The sequence below is a fragment of the Mya arenaria genome, chromosome 9, assembly GCF_026914265.1.
Source record: "Mya arenaria isolate MELC-2E11 chromosome 9, ASM2691426v1".
Taxonomy (NCBI): domain Eukaryota; kingdom Metazoa; phylum Mollusca; class Bivalvia; order Myida; family Myidae; genus Mya; species Mya arenaria.
The window spans coordinates 56,933,638-56,955,306 of record NC_069130.1 but is presented as its reverse complement, the minus strand read 5'-3'; the positions used below and the strand labels follow the sequence as shown (position 1 = coordinate 56,955,306).

The 21,669-nt window shown below is 37.2% G+C and overlaps 1 protein-coding gene across 4 annotated transcripts in view; it reads left to right on the top strand.

Moving 5' to 3' along the window:
- The window catches only part of LOC128203075 (basement membrane-specific heparan sulfate proteoglycan core protein-like), a 140,528-nt gene that overhangs the window by 95,359 nt on the left and 23,500 nt on the right, over positions 1–21,669 (top strand). For all 4 annotated transcript variants that reach the window (XM_052904339.1, XM_052904341.1, XM_052904338.1 and 1 more), the window contains 28 exons: positions 1,972–2,112; positions 2,518–2,787; positions 3,156–3,358; positions 4,658–4,883; positions 5,190–5,317; positions 5,503–5,601; positions 5,926–6,067; positions 6,302–6,442; positions 6,654–6,775; positions 7,225–7,387; positions 7,684–7,773; positions 8,045–8,210; positions 8,534–8,718; positions 9,061–9,188; positions 9,724–9,810; positions 10,373–10,508; positions 10,889–11,090; positions 12,124–12,227; positions 13,317–13,491; positions 13,867–13,993; positions 14,486–14,637; positions 15,063–15,350; positions 15,936–16,081; positions 16,429–16,546; positions 16,781–16,904; positions 19,150–19,304; positions 20,162–20,326; positions 20,688–20,816. In XM_052904339.1, the coding sequence (XP_052760299.1) occupies positions 1,972–2,112; positions 2,518–2,787; positions 3,156–3,358; positions 4,658–4,883; positions 5,190–5,317; positions 5,503–5,601; positions 5,926–6,067; positions 6,302–6,442; positions 6,654–6,775; positions 7,225–7,387; positions 7,684–7,773; positions 8,045–8,210; positions 8,534–8,718; positions 9,061–9,188; positions 9,724–9,810; positions 10,373–10,508; positions 10,889–11,090; positions 12,124–12,227; positions 13,317–13,491; positions 13,867–13,993; positions 14,486–14,637; positions 15,063–15,350; positions 15,936–16,081; positions 16,429–16,546; positions 16,781–16,904; positions 19,150–19,304; positions 20,162–20,326; positions 20,688–20,816 (4,312 nt within the window). The remainder of the gene's footprint in view (positions 1–1,971; positions 2,113–2,517; positions 2,788–3,155; positions 3,359–4,657; positions 4,884–5,189; positions 5,318–5,502; positions 5,602–5,925; positions 6,068–6,301; positions 6,443–6,653; positions 6,776–7,224; positions 7,388–7,683; positions 7,774–8,044; positions 8,211–8,533; positions 8,719–9,060; positions 9,189–9,723; positions 9,811–10,372; positions 10,509–10,888; positions 11,091–12,123; positions 12,228–13,316; positions 13,492–13,866; positions 13,994–14,485; positions 14,638–15,062; positions 15,351–15,935; positions 16,082–16,428; positions 16,547–16,780; positions 16,905–19,149; positions 19,305–20,161; positions 20,327–20,687; positions 20,817–21,669) is intronic.

Here is a 21,669-nt window from a genome sequence, read left to right as displayed (position 1 = left end):
TGAGCTTACCATTGTCCTATGAGGTTAACATCTACGCTATAGCTAGGAAATGAGCTTACCATTGTCCTATGAAGTTAACATCAACGCTAAAGCTAGGGAATGAGCTTACCATTGCCCTATGAGGTTAACATCAACACTATAGCTAGGAAATGAGCTTACCATTGTCCTATGAGGTTAACATCAACGCTATAGCTAGGAAATGAGCTTACCATTGTCCTATGAGGTTAACATCAACACTATAGCTAGGGAATGAGCTTACAATTGTCCTATGAGGTTAACATCAACACTAAAGCTAGGGAATGAGCTTACCATTGTCCTATGAGGTTAACATCAACACTGTAGCTAGGAAATGAGCTTACCATTGTCCTATGAGGTTAACATCAACACTATAGCTAGGGAATGAGCTTACCATTGTCCTATGAGGTTAATATCAACACTATAGCTAGGGAATGAGCTTACAATTGTCCTATGAAGTTAACATCAACCCTATAGCTAGGAAATGAGCTTACCATTGTCCTATGAGGTTAACATCAACACTATAGCTAGGGAATGAGCTTACCATTGTCCTATGAAGTTAACATCAACCCTATAGCTAGGAAATGAGCTTACCATTGTCCTATGAGGTTAACATCAACACTATAGCTAGGAAATGAGCTTACCATTGTCCTATGAAGTTAACATCAACCCTATAGCTAGGAAATGAGCTTACCATTGTCCTATGAGGTTAACATCAACACTATAGCTAGGGAATGAGCTTACCATTGTCCTATGAGGTTAATATCAACACTATAGGTAGGAAATGAGCTTACCATTGTCTCCTGTCCGGCCCAGAGAAGAATGATGATCACCCTTATAATGAAGTGGTGCAGAATTTCAAACATTAGAACGTTGTATTTCCATGATGTTATGATCATCAGCTATTCAGTTTTGTAAGATTATAAGTATCTTCCATGGCTGAGAGTGTAAGATAGGTTCATTCCGACCCGAGCGTAGGGTGTTTTGCGGAAACGAGGGTCAGGATGAACCTATCTTACACGAGTGGCAAGATAAGAATTTCTAGCATGGTTAAATTAATGGATCTACTTATCTGAGGCAGGAGAAAAACGTGTTCTCATCAGAGCATAATCAGACAACACTTAAGCTTATTGTTACAAATGTATGACAGTATATTTAAGAAATATTACACACCACTGAGGGTCATATTACCGGACATTATAAGGACCGGCCAGTCAGCCACCAAAGGTGTATATGGACCAAGGCGTTAGCCGAGGTCCATTCACCTTCGGGGGCTGACTGCCCGATCCTTATAATGCCATATGACCCGAAGTGGTGTGTTATATTTCTTTATTATACCGAACACTTTTCATTACAAAACAATATTTTAAAGCAATTTAAATGTGTTTTATTTAACAAACCTGATAATGTTTACTTATGGCAAATTTTCGCCTTTGCGTAAATAGCAAGCCGCACAACCAATCGTATGACGTCAGCGGTCCATATTACATTTTTGGCAAGGTCCGGACCGGCCAAAAATATAATATGGGCCGCTGGCGTCATAAAACTGGATTTTCATCAAAATACAGTGATATACGGACCGATCGAGATTATATATATAAAGAAGGGACAAATTTATGTTAGGTATAATATATAAAATTATTAATGTTTTGTATTGACCAGGATGATTTCCCTCTCTGCATAATAGAAAGCTTTTGGCAGTAGCAAAGAAAACATGTTTTACCAGAGCATCAAAATATCAGTTGAATATTACTTTTAGTACATCAGCCTATGGGGGGGCTTGACATGTCACCATTTGACATCTAGTTATTTATCGCCATTTGAAAGGACAATGCTATTAGTAAACACTGTAATATCTGTACAGAGAACATGATCTACTGGATAAACTGAATATTAACTTGCAATACTTGATTCGATCTTGTTGTAACAGTGTTTTTTTCCTCAAAAATATCACAGGAAAACACGTTAGGTGACCGATGTGATCGTTGTAAAGGGAACTCATTCTACCTTAGTGCTAACTATGAGCTGGGATGTGTGCGATGTTTCTGTATGGGGGTGTCCAACGTTTGTCAGAGCACCTCGTGGAACAGGGCACAGGTAAAACTGAGAAAGGAATCTTTATAGCGTTTGCTTCAACATAAGGAACTTCATTATTATAATTTTACTCCTCGATATCTAATATGTAATTATATGGACATATTGTGTACTTCTGCTCAATAAGATGTTTAACAGACAAGGTATTTAGCAAATCTCAATCATTTCAATCTCAGCCTTAAAGAAATATTCCTTCCATTTTTATGCTTTTCTCAATGAGTCAATATTCCATGATTTGATAGGACTCAAAGGACCTTACTTTGTTTGAAAAAAGTAAACAAGTAGTTTAGAGTGTTATTCTGCAGGTGTAATTCAAATTTTGAAATTTTACTTACCAGTATGTATGTAAGTTACCACAGACTATGAGAAGACTTTCACAGTAATCTTAAATCTTCATCTTTTATTCAGGTGAGTGTCTCCTTCACAAGAGACACATCAGATGTGAGAATCACTGATATGAATGGTAACGCCCTAACTGCCCAGCAACTGACCACTGACTCTGCCAACCGCGAACTTGGTTTCCGTGGTGAAAGCACGGACACGCTCTACTGGGCACTCCCACAACGTTTCCTTGGTGACCGGGTGTCAGCTTATGGAGGTGCACTGAGGTTCACTCTGAACTTCAGATCGGCCAATGGTGCGGAGGTGAACCCAGCTGAGCCCCTCGTGAAAATCTCGGTAAGTAGCCATAGGATTGAGCTACTTCTGCTTTAATTTATACAACTAGTATGGTTGCATCATTGTATTGATTCTTTAATAGAATTCTAAGTTTTTATCTTTATAGTTTATTTCTGCATACTTTTAACATATTGCAATGTTTTTTTTCTATAATCTAATGAGGTAAGTTTTTTATTATATTGAATTGAAAAAGCTAAAACTCACTGACCGTCTTTGACCAACTTAAAGCTATTGGATGAGCAAAAACATTGAAATAATAGTGACAAACCAGATTCATTTTTATCACCTAGTGTAAGGATGATTTTGAAGAATGTACATGCATTTCTATCAGTCAGAATAATAGACATTATCTATCATCCCACTTTCAGGGCAACGATATCACCCTTGTACACAGAGTCCGACTGAACATGGAATCCCAAAAACCTCTGGCCATCAGCATCATGATGTACGAACAGAACTGGTACCGTCTGGACGGGCAACCAGCCACCCGAGAACATCTGCTGATGGCCCTTGCTGACCTTGACACCATGATGATCAGAGCAACATATGAGAAACCACAGGCGTATGCAGGGTAAGATTTGAATTATACATTTGATGTTGATTCTTGGAGCAGATAAAAGTTAGTGCTTAAATTAAGTTATCATACTATGATAAAGTTTGAGTTAAGTTTTACAAGATATTTGGTTATCTACTTTATCTTCTTATACTGTTCTGAATACAGTCTGACGTGTTGCAACTAGGTATTTAAAATCGGCCTAATATAATACTCGATTATCTGAAATAATGAGATAGATCATTTTGATAAATCATCATTTGCATATTGGAGACTGATTTAAGTTAAAATGGAAGGAGATGTTTTACAAAAGTTTTTTGAGTGTATAATAAAATGGCGTTTAAGATCGTTTTTGCACATTAGGATTAGAATAATGAATGTACATTTCTTAAAAATTATCAACAGAAAGCTTATGATTAACATATTTTGGTTAACCGGGTACTAAAACTATAAAATCACTTTTTATACCCCCCAAAACAAAGTTTGGGGGGGGTATACTGGAATCGGGTTGTCCGTCTGTCTGTCTGTCTGTCTGTCCGTCTGTCCGTCTGTCCGTCCGTTTTTTTTTTGTCCGGGATCCATCTTTGTCGTTATTGAACAAATCTTTTTCAAACTTTCAGATATTAATGGCCATGATGTAAACTTGCGCCTCTGTGAAATTGGTACGGGTCACATGACCCTGACCAGAGTTATCTCCCCTTGATGTGTTAAAGTAGGCAAAATAAGCCCTGTCCGGGATTCATCTTTGTTATTATTCAACAAATCTTTATCAAACTTTCAGAAATTAATGGCCATGTTGTAAACTTTCGCCTCTGTGAATTTGGTACAGGTCACATGACCCTGACTGGAGTTATCTCCCCTTGATGTGTTAAAGTAGGCAAAATAAGCCCTGTCCGGGATTCATCTTTGTTATTATTCAACAAATCTTTATCAAACTTTCAGAAATTAATGGCCATGTTGTAAACTTTCGCCTCTGTGAATTTGGTACAGGTCACATGACCCTGACTGGAGTTATCTCCCCTTGTAGGCAAAATTAGCTTTGTCCGGCCTAACTCCAGGGCAAACAACCTAGACATGGAGGGGTGGGGGGTATTCGTTAGCCTATGGCTTACAGTTCTAGTTTAGAATGCCATCAAATAGATTCTAATACATAAACATATTTTGTGATAATCAGTTTTGAAAATCATTATTGATTATCCCCAACTTTCGAGGAAACACCAAATTTTTGAAAATACAATTGTATTTTATAAATTGTACTTTATAAGCCATGATATTGAATCTATCAATCGAATCTATAATTAACTTTTACCATCACAGCTTGAGGGATGTCAGCCTGGACATTGCGGAAGACCGGAGCACGCGTCAGGACCGAGCCTACCCCGTGGAGCAGTGTAGCTGCCCAGTTGGATATCGAGGTTTATCTTGCGAGGACTGTGACACCGGCTACACTCGCTCAGGCGGGGGGCTCTACCTGGGGCTTTGTGAGCTATGCAGTTGTAATGGGCACTCCAGTGAATGCCACCCAGAGACAGGCGTGTGCAGGGTAAGTCGGAAATTCTATTGCAAATTTAGATTTCACTTTTACAATCCATAACTATAATTATTTATGATTTAGAGAGCATTTGTTGTTGTTTAAAGGGGTGGGTAAAGGGGTTGTATTCAATATCCACCGTAGATTTAACTTAATTTTAAGATAAGAATTAAAGTGTTTTGATTGGCCGTTAAAAATAATTGGCCAATGGGCTAAATGGAATCACTGAGGCATGTCTGAGGACAAGGATAAGAATGATATTGAATATGGCCCCTGTTCTTGTCATCCAGTTACTTGTATATATCTCCCTAACTGTAGAACTGCCAACACAACACCGCTGGTGACAACTGTGAGATGTGTGCCATTGGTTACTATGGTGACGCTACCCGGGGATCACGCATTGATTGTCAGCAATGTCCTTGTCCTCTCACAGAGTCACCTAACCAGTAAGTGATTATGCTGATATGTATTGTAGTTTATGTGTGTTCTATAGAGTCTATTGTATTTAGGTCTTTTCTTCATAGAATAAGTGTTCTGACATATTTCAAGGTTATTTTTTCCTTTAGCTCATTTCACAGACAGTTTCAGTGTACCTATGGGTAAGTTAATTGATCATTCGATTTATTTGTAGGTTCAGCCCCACTTGTGAGCTGATCAGGGACAGTTCGAACAGAGGAGATGTGAGGTGTACTGCCTGCCCTGTTGGACACACAGGACTTAGATGTGAATCGTAAGTAGGTTAAGGTTGTAGAAAAAATAGGTCAAGGACAATTTGTGAGTTGATCAGGGACAGTACCAACAGGAGAGATATGAGGTGTGTAACTGCCTGTCACACAGTGTTCATATGTGAAATGTAAGTAAGTCAAGGTCATAACAATACTGGTACAAATGTCAAGGTAAAAAAAAAAAATTGCAGTGATGCCCCCGTTTGCCAATAAGTTTTCACATGTGAAACTTCAAGAAATTGATGAGGAAATGTTTCATATCTTCTATTGATCATCAGTTAATTCATTAGAGAATGCACAACATATTTTTTTTCTTCGTGCATTTACAGATGCTTGCCAGGTTACACTGGCAACCCAATGAAGGTTGGAGACTACTGTAAGCTTGGACCTGATGTTAATTGTGACTGTGACACTCGCGGTATTGTGCCCAACACACAATGTGACGAAAACACCATGCAATGCCAGTGTAAGGTAGGTACCTTGGAGCAAGGATGATGCATGTAAAGGTGTAATTGTTGTTATCGCTGCTGTTGTCATCATCGTCTTTGTCTTTTTCATGGTTGCTGCCCAACAAACAGTGTTACAAAACACCATATGGTGATTTTCTAAAGTGAGTTAATAATGGTGATGAGAGGAAGGTACGGTTTGTTGTTGACCTTGAGGTTTTTGTTACATTCGTGATGAATAAGTGCTCTTCTCTTTCAGCCGTACGTTCAGGGCCGTCGCTGTGCACGGTGCAGGGAGGATCATTTCTACCTGGATGCCAACAACCCCCAGGGCTGTCTGACTTGCTTCTGTTCCGGCATCACCAACCAGTGTACAAGCTCTAGCTACTACAGGGACAGCGTGAGTGGAACTTTAAACTTCATCTTTTGGGGATAATTGTTTGTGGGGGATAATTGTTTGTGGGGGATAATTGTTTGTTGGGAATAATTGTTTGTGGGGGATAATTGTTTGTTGGGGATAATTGTTTGTTGGGGGATAATTGTTTGTGGGGGATAAAAAAAATGGTTAATTTCTGCCTTCCATGAACAATTTGTTTGATTATTTTTTTCAGTTGCGGCCAATAATTGGTACAGATGGCAGCCACAACTTTGTCCTGGTCAACAGGCGCATGAACAACCTCATCAGTGATGGCTTCATTGTGGATTCTTCAAGGAATTCAGTCACATACAACAGGTATTTGTTTTAAAATCCTTTGAAAAGTCTTAAGTTCAACAATCGAGTAGTACTAGTTAGGTTTCATAGTTACTTGTTTAAAGAATTTCAGTGGTGTTTGTTTCATTAATTCTTTAAAAGTCTTTTTTAATAAAGCATAGGTATTCCTAACATGTCCTAGCACATTTCACATTAAAATAAGCATGCATTCAAATTTACATAAATCTACAATGAAAGGCTGCAACTTTAAAGGGTTTGGACTGTCAGGCTCTGTGTCTGTGTTGTTTGGCAGAAATATTCCACTTTCTTGCAATGTCTGTTCATCCCAGTAGCCATGAAGTGTGTATATTTAGCATGTGAAAGTCAGATGATAAGTACAGATAAATATACCAACGCTATTTTTTAACTTACTGGAATGTAAGGATTGACAATTATTAGCTATTAGAACACTTATATTATACTTATTTCAGGTTTGAGGGTGTACAACAGGAGCGTGAGAGCCTATTTTTCCAGCTGCCCGCCAAGTTCCGTGGAGATAGGGTCACCGCATATGGTGGATATCTTCGATTTACGCTTGAATTCTCTGTTAGGCCAGAAGGACGCATGTACAGAGATGTAGACTTGGAAATAATTGTGAGTTTTTGTAAACAAGTTAAAAATAATTGAATGGTCAAGGACATGATATTTCTAAATTTGTTTATTACATGCATAAGAGATATTTGGTTGATTTATCCCCCCAAAATATATTTTAGCTGTTTCTTTATAAAGCACTTTCTGTTATAGAACAAAAGGTATGCAAGTAGCAAAACGGTTTCAGTACTGAAGTTACAATTTTTAATGACACTATTTTATTATAACAAACAATCTGTAGAAGTATTTGTTGAACTGGGAAATGCCAATGATTGACATTCTTCCCGTTTGTTCCACAGAGCCAGGGCCAATCGGCAAGAGTGTACCATTTGTTTGAGCCTGCACTCGAGGTGGACCGCACACAGACATATGAGATTCTACTTAGAGAGGCGAGTTACCGTATATGTCTGTCTAAAGATTCTTAGGTCTTAATAATGCTTTTACTGATCAAAATGTAAAAAAAGACTACCCTTTGGTAAAACACCACCAATTTTTACAAATTTGGACCAAATTTTTAGTTCTAGAAGGCCTGAGAAATGACAAACACAGAGAAAACATTCAGTAATGTTGATATTCACAGAAAAAAAAAAAAAATGTTACCTTAGTAACAAATTTGATGTTATTTTGTGTTTGGTAAAATAATTTTATTTTGACCTCCAGAGCTCGTTTAATGATTTGAGGAGCAACACCAATCCAACTCGTGAGACTTTCATGAAGATGCTCTCCGATGTGGAGGGAATTCTTATCAGGGCTACATACCACCAAAACATGGCATCGGTTACACTTCGTGATGTCAGCATGGACACTGCCATACCCACGCCTACTGGTGAGTTTGGAAGTTTTGGAAGAATTTTCTTGCATTTGCACCCTAACAATGATGAAGATACTTGCTGATATGGAGGGAATTCTCATCAGAAAAGTACTTTGATTACATTTCAGGATGTCAGCATGAATACAGCTTAAATTTTAGATCAGTTTAGACAAATTTAGATCAAATTAAGCTTTGTATTAGCGCTAAAAAAAACCACAGAAATGAAGTCATGTGAAAAATCACTCCATTTGAATAACAACTTATTTGAGAACACCGAAATATAAGGTTAAAGCTTCATGACTTAATAAGATGCTCATTATCTGACTTTCCTACTTTAGGCCTTGGAGGAGCCCCAATGGTTGAGGACTGTCGTTGCCCCGAGGGTTACACAGGCCTGTCATGTGAACGCTGTGCCGATGGCTACCTCCGTGTGTCTGATGGGAGGGACGGGCTTGGGCGATGTGTACGGTGTAACTGCAACAAACATGCCACCTCTTGTGATCCTGAGTCTGGACGGTGCTTGGTACGTGATTTCTTTGTTTTATTTATAGCAGTTTGTTTTTGCTGAGAATGGGTATTCAAACACATGATTGTTTTCTTGCTGTTTTTTTTGAAGGATTGGATCATTATTATAGCTCAATAAAAGCAAAAAATAATAATTTCAAGAACAGGTCAAAACATATATGTTTTGACACATAGTGCATTTTATTCAACTAGTAAGTCTTATTGTTTAAATTGCCATGACCATGCAGTAAGACAGGATTTATGAAACTGTACAGTAAAGCCAGTTGCACACGTACAAATGCTAACATCAAATAGCTTAAAATACAAAAATTACATAAAATCTGCTACTTTCCCACTACAGGATTGCCAACATAACACTGAGGGAGATCGCTGTGACCGATGTATGGCTGGTTTCTATGGTGTCGCCACTGCTGGAACACCCAATGACTGTCGACCATGCCCCTGTCCTCTCACTACAAGACCCAACCAGTAAGTGAATGTTTAGTTTAATATGTAAGGCTGGTTTCTATGGTGATGGTATAGCTGGAACAACCTATGACTGTCAACCATGGGGCTGATGCAGGATTTTGGATGAGGGGCAGTTTCTTTGGTGCATCTTAAGAAAATGGGCCCCCTCTCCCTGAAACCATTAAAATCACATTTTAAACATGGTTTAGGGGATGAAGTTTATGCATATTTCATAGACTATGTTGACTTCAAAAGATCACTTTACACTTTATGGGTGGCACCTGCATCCTCTTGTGAGAACAGCTAATAAACGTTCTTGAAATTAATTGCATTGTTGGCCAAAGATCATACTGTACAGTGAATACACAAGTAAATATAACTTTTTTTGTCATGAATAAAAAATTTGTCAATGTTAATCAATAGAAAGATCCCTCAATGAATTACTGATTTTTCATCTCGACCATTTTGTTCATAGGATCCTAAATGATCTGAGTTTGAATGTGTATGTCTCTATGTTTGGATGCAAATAATTACATTCATAACTTTCATATTCCAGGTTTTCTTCCACATGCTTCTTAGCTGACGACAATCAAGTGACATGTGACAGATGTCCGACAGGCTACACCGGCAGGCAGTGTGGACAGTATGTAGAAAAAGATATTGATTATTGCTATGAACTATTTTTATTATTATAATGAGTATAGCGAAATATGATATTACCAAAGTCAAGTCAAGGTATCGATAACCATGCCACCAATGGTCTGACACGCTGTAGCCATGCTTTAACTGTTGCATTTTCCGAATATAAACCTCCTGAATGTGTAATACTAGTGTTGTAAATTTAAGCCTCCAAAGGCTGCATTCAGCCTCAGACTTAATTTAAAGCAAGAGTGATCTGATATCAAGGTGTACTTGCTATTTGCCGCCCTGTGTGATGGGGCTCATGAGGAAGATAGCCAGCCCGTTTGTAATCTTATTACGAGGTGAGAGAGACTACCAAACAAAGCCTGGTGGCTCATGAGGAAGATTCCTAGCCCAGTGTGGTTCTCTCATCTTATCTCATGCATGTACAAATGATTTACTATACGGATCTCTTATTTCCCCCATTTGTGCGGTGGGGAAGACCAAGCCTGGAGGTTTTAGCTGGAAGACCATCAGCATCCTTAACTATTGCAATTCATATTTTTAAATTTTTTATTCTTCAGATGTGCAGAGGGTTATGTAGGCAACCCAAGTGAGGCTGGGGGTTCATGCCGACGCCAGGAGGAAGATCGCCGACCCAATGTGGTTGTCTCCCCTGTCCGGGTGGAGGAGCCAGAAACATCCTCTGTTGTGTTCCAGGTAGGAGTTGGCATGAAAACCTTTCAGGGATTAATAAGACTGCTGGTTTCAAAATTCCCTTAACTCCTCCTCGACTTCAATATATTTTCAGATACTTTACATGAAAATGGATAAGACTTTGTTGTAGATAAATATTATTCAAAAACCTATTTTACTTAAAAAATGTACATGTACGAATTAAATATTTTGTTTGTGTCAACGTATAAAATAAAATAAAAAATAAAAGTGTACAGCCTAGCATTATATCACATAAGTTTGGTAATGGATACGATTGCATATAAGGAGTTAACTTTAAATAGAAAGGTTTACATGTTTCATTTTATAAATACAGAAATACCATTTATAGATTGCTTGCCTATGTTTATGTCATGTAATTTCAGTGTCAAGTTAGTGGAGAAGGCCCCTTCAATGTTGTGTGGAGTCGTCTTGACCGACGTCCACTATCCGATCGCGCAAACACGAGTCCCCGCTACTCACTGACCATCCGTGACCTTGTACGAGATGACACAGGCAGATATGTATGTACGGCTACAAACCGGTTTGGAGTTACACGTAGAGAGGTGGAATTGGTGGTTGTGGGAGGTGGGTTGTGCTTGCTTTTATCTATTAAATAAAAAAGAAAGAAAGCTTTGAAAAAAGATAAGTTAAGAGCAATGTTTTAATCATTAATGGAGCTTAAAGCTGCACTCTCACAGATTGACAGTTTTGACATTTGTCTTAGTTTTTGTCTCAGAATCAGCAGATTTTGGTATCAATGCCTCCAATTCAGTCATATAAAATAACACACAATAGAACAGATCTCAATTATTTGGAAAACTGTGGAAAAAAATATTTTTCTTAAAGCATTAGTAATGCTTTATGCAATAAAACATAAGTTGTTTAGCCTATTTATGAAAAACTGTGATCTGATCTTTTATCAGCAGTCTTGTATAACTAGTTTCCAGACATTTAAGCAAAAAATGGCTCATTCCAAGACAAAAAAAGAAAAAAAAGTTGTCAAAATGGTTAGTGCAGCTTTAAAGAGTTAAAGCAGTTTACTGTACCAGGTACTGTTGTAAATGATGTATGTCATATATTAAAGTAAAAGTAATACAAACATGTTAATCTGAACTTCCTTACAGTTTTAATTCTTATACTGAATTAATCAGGATGCAGAGTCTGTTAAACCAAATAAAATTTTAACTACCAATATTTGCCATTAACAAAATGGAAGCAAATTTTAGACATCACGAAATTGAACAATATCAAGAAATTGTGAAAAAACGACTTCCCAAAATAGAAATGGTCTTCAGAGCCCAATTTCTCGAAACTTCTTAAGCTTAACAGGCTTAAGTACCTTATTTTAATTAGCCAAAATACATACTTAAAATGAATTTTGAAAAATGGTGTATTGTGTTTATCATCAAGATAATTGCTATCTAAAGTATAAAAACTCTTGAAGAAGTTAATATTACTCAACTTACTGAATACCAAAAGTAATGAGATTAGCTTAATCCTGTTATAAGGGACTTGAGAAGTTTCGAGAAATTGGGGCAAGTAGATTCATTTTGTAAATTAAGCAATGTTGTTGCTTTTGCTCAGATGTGAACTTAACCACTTGACTTCTTTCGCCTAGGTCGTCGCCCCCTACAGGTCCGCATTGACCAGACAAGAATTGAGGTAGAAGAGGGACGTTCTGCGAGACTCGTGTGCTCTGTTGTCGTTAGCTCGGCTGGAGAGGTATTGCTATGACTTTGATAGTAAACATATGCATTGTTAAATTGAGCTTAATGCCACAATCTAAACAGCCTTAAAATTCATAGAGATCAACTTTGAGACTCCATTTAGGGCAATGTTTCCAGAGTCTGTTGGAGTCTTGTTATAGGATTGATGTTGTTGGCTTCAGCGTCCCTTACTTTTTGTTGTCCGGTTAGCGCAGTGGTTAGTGCACTCGCTTTTCACCAAGGGGACCCGGGTTCGATGTGAGTTCGGTTAGTGGTCACCAAGCTGGACAAGTGGGTTTTCTCCGGGTACTCCGGTTTTCCCCCACTACACAAGACCACACTCTCGCGCAACATGGTGCCAACAAGAGTAATTAATATAAGTTGCAATAGCTTGTTTTACATTTTTTGTAAAACTAACTAAGTTTAAAACTACTTTGCATATATGTTGCCAGAAACAATATGCACATGATCAACAAGGCCTGTAACTCTGGCTTTAATTTTGTCAAGTTATGCCCTTTATAGTTTGAAAAGAAGTCATGATTTTTTAACTTGCCATAACTTTATAACCATTCGAGATAGTATATAAAAACTTTGTTCAAATGCTAATTGTGACAATATGCACATGTCTAGCAAAGCCTGCTACTCTGTTTGTTATCATTGTCAAGGTATGCCCCTTGAAAGCCTAAAAAAAGTCATGCAAACATTTTAACTTGTCTGTAACTTAATAACTAGTCAAGATATTAACATGACACTCTACAGATGTTACTTGTGGCAATATTCAAATGTGTAGCAAGGTACATAACTCTTGCTTGAATAATTGTCAAGGTATGCCCCTGGATAATTTGAATAATTGATAAAAAGTTTATTCCCTTCAAGATATTCACATAAAATGTCGTATGCATATGACCAATGAGAACGTGCACATGTGTAGCTAGGCCCACAAATATTGCTTCTGTAAGTGTCGAGTTATGCACCGTATTGACTGAAAAGAACAGAAAAATGTCGGCAAAAAGGAAGTCATAGGAAGCATGGTAAATATGGACATGAAGCATTCCTTTAAGTAGTTAATATATCATACAGCCAATACTTGAGTATTTCTTCCTAGATGTACATCCTCTCCTGGAGCAAGCAGGGGGGCCAGATGCCGGCAAAGGCTATAGACCAGAATGGCGTACTTGTGATCCCAAATATCCAGCGTAGTGACGCAGGCAACTATATGTGTACTGGCTCTGACATGTTCCACGTGGATGAAGCTGTTGCCGTAATTATTGTCAAGGAAGGTAAGTGAAGTACAGAATATTCACATTTGAATTGATGATAAATGTTTTAGAAAAATGAATTAGTTTTATGTTTACATTCTCATTTAGTTGATTTGCATGTTACATCAACTTACAGTATTATGAAAATCTACTGTGAAAGTAGTTTTAGAAAGTTATGCCAGCACGCAATTCCCAATGATCTGTAAAAATTATTGGTTACCATATGTTTCAAAGGAAATGCCTTCATGTAGCTTATACGATATAATTACATTTTTATTCCAGATATCCTCCATCCCTCCCCCATCCTTCCCCCAACCCTACCCCTAAGCACCAATTCATAATGTAAGGAAATCTCATCACATTTCAGTGTGAAACATAATTCTGTCATTATTCCAGATTCAGCTCAGTCTCCAACTGTGCGTATAGAACCTCGCTACCTGTATGTTGATGAAGGAAATACCGTCACGTTCCAGTGTATTGCCAGTGGAAGTCCACCACCCAGGATCGAGTGGTACCGGGGAGGGTATGATTATTTTACTTTTAACATGATTCACCTTTAATCATAAGAAGATGGTACTTGGTTAAGTAAAATATATTTCATTTAAGCTCATCTAATTTGAAGAAAAATGTTGGGGTTTTGTCATAACCTGGCCTTGGCATCTTTGTGCAGAAAGTTAACAATAGCCATAAATAAAAAACTGTTCAAGATATTCATATGAATATATCAATAAACATGTTGCTAAAGACAATACACACATGTGCATAGCAAGGAGCATAAAAAGGCCAAAGGTTTTGTTGAGTAATTCCCCGTGATCCACTGAAATAACAAGAGCAGGCAAGCATTGGTGTGCACTCTGTGCTGCTCTTGTTATGCTAGTAGTTAACATTTTTATAGGAAAGTAGGAACTTTGAATGATATTGTTTATTTTAACTAGTAGTTGTTTTGCATGGTAGACATCACTAAATTATGATTTAAAATATTAAAAAGCAATTAATCTTAACTATATTTATTTAGTAACCGTGAGTTGAGCCCAGAGGCTACAGTGACTAGTGATGGTACCCTGCGTATCCCACGGGCCCAGCTTTCAGACGAGAGTGACTACTACTGTAAAGCCACCAATGAACATGGCTCGTCTGAACTACGAACAATTCTCTATGTGAGACCTAGTAAGTATAGGGGGATTCCCTATAGCTTGTTATACAAACAAATTGCACTGAATTGTGTTCAGACGAGAGTGACTGCTCTTTTAGAGGTCGTCTGAACTCAGAACTATTCTGTCTGTCAGATCAGTTGAATTGAACGGAGGCATATTTAAACTATAAATTCATGTGAGTTTCTCTGAAGTTTATTTAATACTGATCAGCTGGTAAATATGATAATAAAGGTCACTTATAAGAAAATTCTTTGTTTTTGTTTTAAGCTAATGAGTTTTTGTAAATGAAGATCTTCTCTGTAAAAGAAATCTGATGTGAAACATATTTAAATGATCTAAGTTTACGGTTTGTGTTTAATGTTTATTTGATGTCAAATAAGACTTATATTTGAATGCATGAAATCTGTGGATAATAATGAGAAACCTGATCGTTTCCAGTTTCAAAACCAGAAATCACCATCATTGTTCGTCAGACCAAGTATGTAGTAGTTGCCGGAGACACAGCAAGACTTGAATGTTATGCTGAGGATGGAAGTGATCGAATCACACTATTCTGGTCACGATCCACCGGCCTTCCTGTGGGCGCCACTCAGAATAACGGCATTCTGACCATACCAAATGTGCAGCCTAGCTACGCTGGCAAGTACGTGTGTACTGGCACAGATTCTGAGACGGGAATATACAGCACTGCAGAAGCTTTCTTGGAAGTCGATGTCAGTCCTTCAGGTTTGTAAAATGCCTATGTTTGAAACTTTCTTTTGTCATCAACAAAAATGTAAATGTTTTTGTTCATGAAAAAGTATGTATATGTTTGTTACAAATGAAAACGTTTGCAATCAATAGATTTATGTTGTGCACTTTTTCAATTTGTCTTTTAAAATATTTCTTTAAAAAAAGACAGTAAGGTATATGGGTCATTGGATCTGACCCCACCAGGGATACATGTACATTCTCTTTGCTACTCAGAAAAAGATCACCTGGTCTGGTTCCTAGTCAAAAGGACATCTGTACTGGTTTCCAGTCAGAAGAACATCTGCATTGGTTTCTAGAAAAGTGGACACCTGTACTGGTTCCTAGTTCTAGTCAAAAGGACACCTGTACTGATTTCTAGAAAAGTAGACACCTGTCCTGATTTCTAGTCAAAAGGACACCTGTACTGGTTTCTAGAAAAGTGGACACCTGTCCTGATTTCTAGTCAAAAGGACACCTGTCCTGATTTCTAGAAAAGTGGACACCTGTCCTGATTTCTAGTCAAAAGGATAATACATTAGTAGAACCTAAAAATGTACATGTATATTGTGTTTTTTACAGTTATTGCACCCACTGTAAAAGTGGAACCGGAGAAAGTCACAATCCCCATGGGAACCACCGGTACCCTGACATGTAAGGCTACTGGTAATCCACAGCCAACTATCACCTGGCTCAAGTCAAGGGAGGATCTGTCGTCAAACCATGTGGTAATATTCACCATGTCCCATATACTTAAAGCTTTTTAGTGAAAATTTTAAACTTAGTTAAAACAATGGAATTCTTAACATTAAATGCTTTAAATACCCTCTATTTTTCATCACATTTATTTACATGCATTAATTATTTGGATCTTTTTCGTGCTTATTTTCATATTTTGTTTAAAATTCAACATTCAGATGCTCCAAAAAAGAACACCATTCAGCCTGAATATGTATAATGAAGTTAATAAGATAGTTATTGAGAATTACTCAGATATCTATCTATTTATTATATGAACTAAATTACCAAATACATGTAGCTCAGCCATTTGACTGTTTTCTGGCTTGTTTACTAGGTGACAGGCAATACTCTGCGAATCACCCAGGCAACAATGGCAGACAGAGGTATTTACGTATGCCGGGCCTCAAATCAGGCGGGAACCGATCAGGACTGGACCATTGTGGAGGTCGAACGTAAGTTGAATTTCACTTTCTTTCTAATGTCTGTTAGCAGACTACAATATCAAAAAATTAATGTTCAAAAATCATTACGTACAAGAATACATATAATGCTTCTAAATGTACTTTTTAACCAATTTTCATTTGTTAAAAAATCTTGGGTTATTGTTTTGGATAATCATTATTGATACACATTTTACTTTGAAGGTATAAGCATATCAAAATGACCATGAAGTATTTTTATGACAGGTCGTATGAGGCCCAAGATTGAACTCTACCCTAACTCCACCCAGAGAATCTCAGTAGGAAGCAGTGCTCTGTTCCAGTGTAGAGTGATGGATGGAGACCCGCCCCCGCAGGTCACATGGACCAGGTATGTGTGTTGGCCTTATGTTTTTGGTCAAATGTATACATGCCACATAGTTTACCATATATGTAGAGCTCATTTGAAGAACTAAGCAAAATATTCCAGGTGTGTTTTTAGCTCACCTGTCACATAGTGACAAGGTGAGCTTTTGTGATCACAATTTGTCCGGCGTCCATCCGTCTTCCGTCCGTCCGTCCGTCCGTCCGTCCGTCCGTCCGTCCGTCCGTCCGTCCGTAAACTTTTACTTTAAACGACATCTCCTCATAAACCGCTTAGCCAATTTCATCCAAACTTCACAGGAATGTTCCTTGGGTGGTCCCCTTTGAAAATTGTTCAAAGAATTGAAATCCATGCAGAACTCTGGTTGCCATGGCAACGGAAATGAAAAACTTTAAAAATCTTCTTCTCCAAAACCACAAGGCCTAGAGCCTTAATATTTGGTATATAGCATCATCTAGTGGTTCTCTACCAAAATTGTTAAAACTATCCCCCTGGGGTCAAAAATGGCCCCGCCCCGGGGGTCACTTGTTTTACATAGACTTATATAGGGAAAACTTCTTCTCAAAAACCACAAGGCCTAGAACCTTGAAAATTAGTATGTGTCATCATGTAGTGGTCCTCCACAAAATTTGTTCAAATTATTCTCCTGGGGTCAAAAATGGCCCCACCCCAGGGGTCACTAGTTTTATTACATAGTGTTATATAGTAAATCTTTAAAAATCTTCTTCTCCGAAACTGTAAGGCCCAGGGCTTAGATATTTGGTGTACAGCATCATCTAGTGGACCTCTACCAGATTTGTTCAAATTATTGCCACAGGGTCAAAATTGACCCCGCCTAGGGGGTCCTTGTTTTTACGTAGTGTTATATAGTAAATCTTTAAAAATATTCTTCTCCAGAACCGTAAGGCCAGGAGCTTAGATATTTGGTATACAACATCATCTTGTGGACCTCTATCAAAGTTGTTCAAATTATTGCCACAGGGTCAAAATTGGCCCCGCCCTGAAAGTTATTTGTTTTTATATAGTCTTATATAATAAAACTTTAAAAATCCTTTTCTCCAAAATATAAGACCTAGAGCTTCATATTTGGTATATAGTGTTACCTAGTGGACCTACACCAAAGGTATTCAAATTATTGTCCCGGGGTCAAATTGGCCTTGCTCAGGGTCATTTGTTTTTACATTGTCTTGTCACTTAAACATCTTTTCCTCTGAAAGTAAAGGTCAGAATGACTCCATACTTGATATGTAGCATCCTTACATGATCTTCTCTCAACTTTGTTCAAATGGTTTTGTTTGGCCCCTTTTAGGGGTCACCAGAGCAAAAAATAGAAAAACCTTTAAACAACTTGATCTTATTAACTGCTTGATGGATCTTCAAGTCTGAAGCATCCTAGCATGGGCCTCTGTCAGGTTTTTTCAAATAATTTTGTTTGGCCCCTTTTAAGGGCCACCAGAGCTAAAATTAGTAAAAAAAAACTTAACATTTTCTTCGCATGAACCCCTTGATAGTGAACCCCTTGATAGATCGTCAGCAAATTTGGTTTGAAGTGTCATTGCATGGACCTCTCTTAAATTTGTTCACATAATTTTGTTTGGCCCCTTTTAGCTAAAAATAGAGTAAAAAAACGATTATTCTTGTGAACCTCTTGATGGATATTTACCAGTTTGGTCTGAAGCACCCTTGCATAGACTTCTCTCAAATGTATTAAAATAATTTTGTTTGGTCTCTTTTATTTTCATATTTGCATATTGATGGAACCGTACAGAGATATTGAATGGCGTACTAATTAGTGCAACATCCATTTAACTTAATGAAAAGTGACCAGCCTCATCAAAAATGTGCCATTGATGAAAACCTATTTGATAATTATAAATTTCATTTTAATAATCATAAATTCATATAGATACAGCCCTGAAATTTAGATGACATATACAGTTTTGCACAGTGATTTTAAAACTGACTTTTAGTGACCATGAATGGGACCTGCTGACCTACTTTCTTAATATTTTAGCATCAGTTTGACATTTGAAACATGTAGCTCAAATTACTCAGGTGAGCGATCCAGGGTCATCATGACCCTCTTGTTATTTTATTTTATGCGATTGCAAACATGACAAAGCAAATTATCATTATCACTTTTCAGAAGCTATACATCGCTATTTACATGTCATGTAGGTTATATAATACAAAGAAATTATATAATTTTATTTTGTACACTAATGTTTCAATTCAAAATACTTGATTCCAGAGCTGGAAATCTACGGATGTCTGAGCGTGTTGAGGTGATGGATAATGGAGTGATCATGTTCAAGCAGGCACAACAGGAAGACCAGGGTGGATACATCTGCTCCGCCCAGAACGAGATGGGGGTCATCACTGCCACAGCAACGCTATATGTGGAAGGTGCGCAATATTTCAATGATACTTATAGTTGATTTATTGGGGCGATTGTTCACGTCACATTGTTTACTTTCAAATCTTACCAGCTTTGGAAGTTTTATGGATACACTTGTAATCTGCAGTGTTCCTTACAAGATTTGAGACAATTGTTTCTTCTGTACTTTGTATTTTAATCATTTAACCCACCATCAAATATTTCATGTTTAAATGTTAACAACAATTTCATTAATCCTGTTTACTTTATCAAAGTACTAAATATTCGCCACATTGTCTCATTATGGTTTACACCAGTGGCATCAGTAGCTATAAGAACGAACTTGTTTAGGCAAGACCGAGTACAGAATGCCAAATTTACATAAAATATGGGCATCAATTTCATGGCTATATCCCTTTAACAGAGTCTAATGGTAATCAGCATAGGATTTTATGTACTTGACTTGGTGTTGAAATATTATAGTCAAATTGTGATTAGTGCATACGAATACTTAATTAGATCAATTTATACATCATGAGCAATATGAATAATCCTAACATACATTGGACACATTTAAATTAATTTCTAAAAATGCATACAAGCAAAATGGCTGACTTAACTCTCTACAGGTGGATCTTTTTAAGAAGCTGCTAAAAGTTTGAACTCGATCTTTTTGAGTTTCATAGCATGTTTCATATATTTTGCAATTTTGTTTATAGTCTTCATATTTTTTACTAGACATTTATAGGTATTAAAATTAAAATTGAAATTTTGCCAGTGTCAACATGGCACACTGATATGTTCATAAGACTAACAATATAAAATGGTAGAATTATGTATGGGTATCAGGTCCACCAATAATCATTGTATATATTATACATTGTAGGTCCGCCAACAATCAACATCCAGCCCAGCAAGATTATCTACGCCATCATTGGTCAGCGTGTGCGGTTGGAGTGTAGCGCAGATGGTGATCCCATACCTTCAGTGTACTGGATTGAACCGTCACGGTCTGCCCGCGGAGATGTTCCGGTGGATGAATCTTACGATTGTGAGCAAGAAATAAAATGCCATTTAAAAAAAAAAAGAAGCTAACTATTGGTTTTAACTTTTATTAATAAAAGCATGTATTTTATAGGCAAAAGAAGTCTTATATTTTCCATAAAAACAATACACTGTTCGCAAGGTCTTGAATAGTTATGGTCTTACATGTATAATGTCAATAGACATTATAGTTTTTTTATGACACCCAGCCTTATTTTCAGTAGTTTGTTTTGCATAAAGGTATAGTAAACTGTAAATATTTAAAAAAAAACTATGTAAAAAAAAATACATGCAATAAAATAACAAAACACTTAAAAGGCTGTCCATACTTTATAAACAAATAGCATGACGTTGTATAAATGTTTCAGTCTCAGTGGCAGCTACCCCTGGATCAGCTGTAGTGGACATTGGTAGCTTCCAGAGGTCAGATGCCGGGACTTATGTTTGTGTGGCCAAGAACTCTGGTGGTCAAACTCAGGACAGGGTCCAAGTCAGTGGTATGTTCTATTAATTTATAGTCTGTTCAAATAATGGTGGTTATTTTCTAATAAAATTAATCCTTATTGTTTGCCTTAGAAATAGTTCCAGATTACAAGACGCCATTTTTTAAGAAAATTCGGATAACCTCCACGACGTGTTTTCAACTTCTTGTGAGATAGCTAGGCACTTCCACAAATTATATCAGGAGAGCTTTCTTTTTGCATCGTTATTCAACGGGAGTGGCTGCTCTAGATAATATTTGATTTTCACTGAAAACATTTTATAGATGTGAATTAGAAAATGAATCATGAATTTTTGGAAGCTCTACACATGCTCAGCATTGTTGATAGACTAACCCGGCCCTTTCAAGTTGCGTTGAAAATATATTGTTTTCAATAAATTCAATAATCAAACAGATTTTCATCATAATTAGATTTAAACAGTAGAACCATTTTGATTTGAAAATTACTGTAACTGTGTACATATATATCATTTATATGTCCGTAATATCATTCTGGATAATTTTCCAAGAGCAAAGTGAAAGGCCCTGGTGAACTGCATGTCTGATTTTGCGCTAGTCCTTTATACTGAAAAGATGCCAAACAATTGTTTGTGTAGGAAACTAATGGTGACTGTACGAGGTACTCAAGATTTTATTTGTAGAAGATTCAAAATTCTAAATACTTTAAAACCAACAATTTCATGATTCATTTAAACATGGACTTTTCATATAGAACAATTAACACAATTGCCATGAATTGCATCAAACATTTCAACCAGGGTCTTCTCAAGAGCGCTTACAAATTAGTATCGTCATGCGCCAACTGTGATGTTTGTTTTTTGGCAAGTTGCTTACTCCTAACTAGTCTG